Here is a 1,529-nt window from a genome sequence, read left to right as displayed (position 1 = left end):
GAAATGGGCGAGTACCGATAAAAAGGTATCAAGCCGATACCAGTCTTATTTAAAAGGTACCAGTAGAGGCTCCCGATACCAGCCACTGATACTGAAGGAAAACAAAATGTGACATTGAGTAAGTCCTCCTGTGCTGTAGGTGGCGCAAGAGTGTGGCGGTTTGACACCTCAACAAATCATCTGTGTCAGAAAGAAAGGGCTCTGCTCACAATTTTTGTGTGAAAAAAAATTTTACAGATCAAAAGTTCGAGAGGTTTCGGTACTTGGTATCGAGCATCCTTAACACGTGCGCGTCTGTTGGCATAAACGATGCCACGCGTGCCCTTGCAGAGAGTGATGAGCGGTACCTCGACTTCCTCGACGACACTCTCCCGGTTAACGTCGCTTTCAGCCGCATCGGGGTCGATGGGCTCGCGGCCTTCGTTCTCCGCTCCCTCAGGGATGGAGTCCAGATGGGGCATGTAGGACAGCTTCTTCGGAACGTTCCACTTGTCCATTCTGACGTAAAGATGCACAGCGTGGGTGTGAACGTCACGCGGCATCGTGACACAAGCGCATCATACGGTCAGACCTTTGTGGCTATGGACTGTGTTGTCTCGAGACGACTCATGTGTCTTGCAACGCTAGCTAAATGAATACAATCGCAGATATGATTCATCCTTCCAAAATATTTGAGAGCACACCCACCGCTGTGCGGGTCGGCTCGGGGGGCTCTTGACACGCTGGTCGATGAAGGGGCTGGCGATGCCGATGAACTCCTCAGGTTCGGACACGGGTATGACTGCGAGAGCGGAAGCGCACGTCACGACCTCGCTTGATCTCATTTCTTGTCTGAATGACGTCAGACATAAGCTCGCCACAAGTCTCACTGTTGAAATATTGTGGCGATCTTCCAACGCTGTATAACCTCCCATGCACATCTCCTCCTGATTTAGAATTTGCTTTGCTCTCTACTCGTTATTTATCTATGACATTCACCTACACCGTATCACAGAATTTCACACAATGGTTTTGATATACGCCTCTGTATGCACATCAGCCCCCTCTCGCCTCGGTTCTCTTTCTCTCCCGCTTACTTTGTGGCTCGGCGCTGATCACAGGCTTCTCGCTTTTCTTGCGGAACAGTTTCCATTGCGGCTCAGGCGGAGGCTGGGACGGTAACACCAAGGGGCACGTTCGGGTCTGGGTCAACAGGACGACGTGGCTGTGGCGCAGACAGAGGTTGTAGCGACGGAGAGCTTCAGAGGAGTCGGCCTGTAGAAGGCAAGAAAACGGGGAAGGCGCAGAAATCAAAGAAAATGTCAAAATTAACAAGAAAGACAATAAAATGCAACTTCAAGTGAAATTTACAAGGAATAATATAACAAAATCATGAAAAATATGTCAGTACATTTCCAATTTGGGCCGTAATTTTGCGAGAAGAAGATGAAAGTTGAAGTTTAGGTGAAAACATCATTTGATGTCGACGAAGTAACATTTCAAGATGTAATTTTACAAGAATAATAAAAGATGCCATTTTATGTGTGTTT

The 1,529-nt window shown here is 47.9% G+C and overlaps 1 protein-coding gene across 1 annotated transcript; it reads right to left on the bottom strand.

Moving 5' to 3' along the window:
* Positions 1-347: 347 nt before the first annotated feature.
* On the bottom strand, positions 348-1,254 carry LOC109509817 (androglobin-like; the record flags this gene model as incomplete). The annotated part of the gene is made up of 3 exons (XM_019859672.1): positions 348-498; positions 688-781; positions 1,077-1,254. Coding segments are annotated over 3 exons (423 nt in total), but the record flags the coding sequence as incomplete, so codon positions are not given.
* Positions 1,255-1,529: the final 275 nt, after the last annotated feature.

The sequence above is a fragment of the Hippocampus comes genome, unplaced genomic scaffold, assembly GCF_001891065.2.
Source record: "Hippocampus comes isolate QL1 unplaced genomic scaffold, H_comes_QL1_v1.1 C17045645, whole genome shotgun sequence".
Taxonomy (NCBI): domain Eukaryota; kingdom Metazoa; phylum Chordata; class Actinopteri; order Syngnathiformes; family Syngnathidae; genus Hippocampus; species Hippocampus comes.
This window is presented reverse-complemented; position numbering and strand designations above follow the sequence as displayed.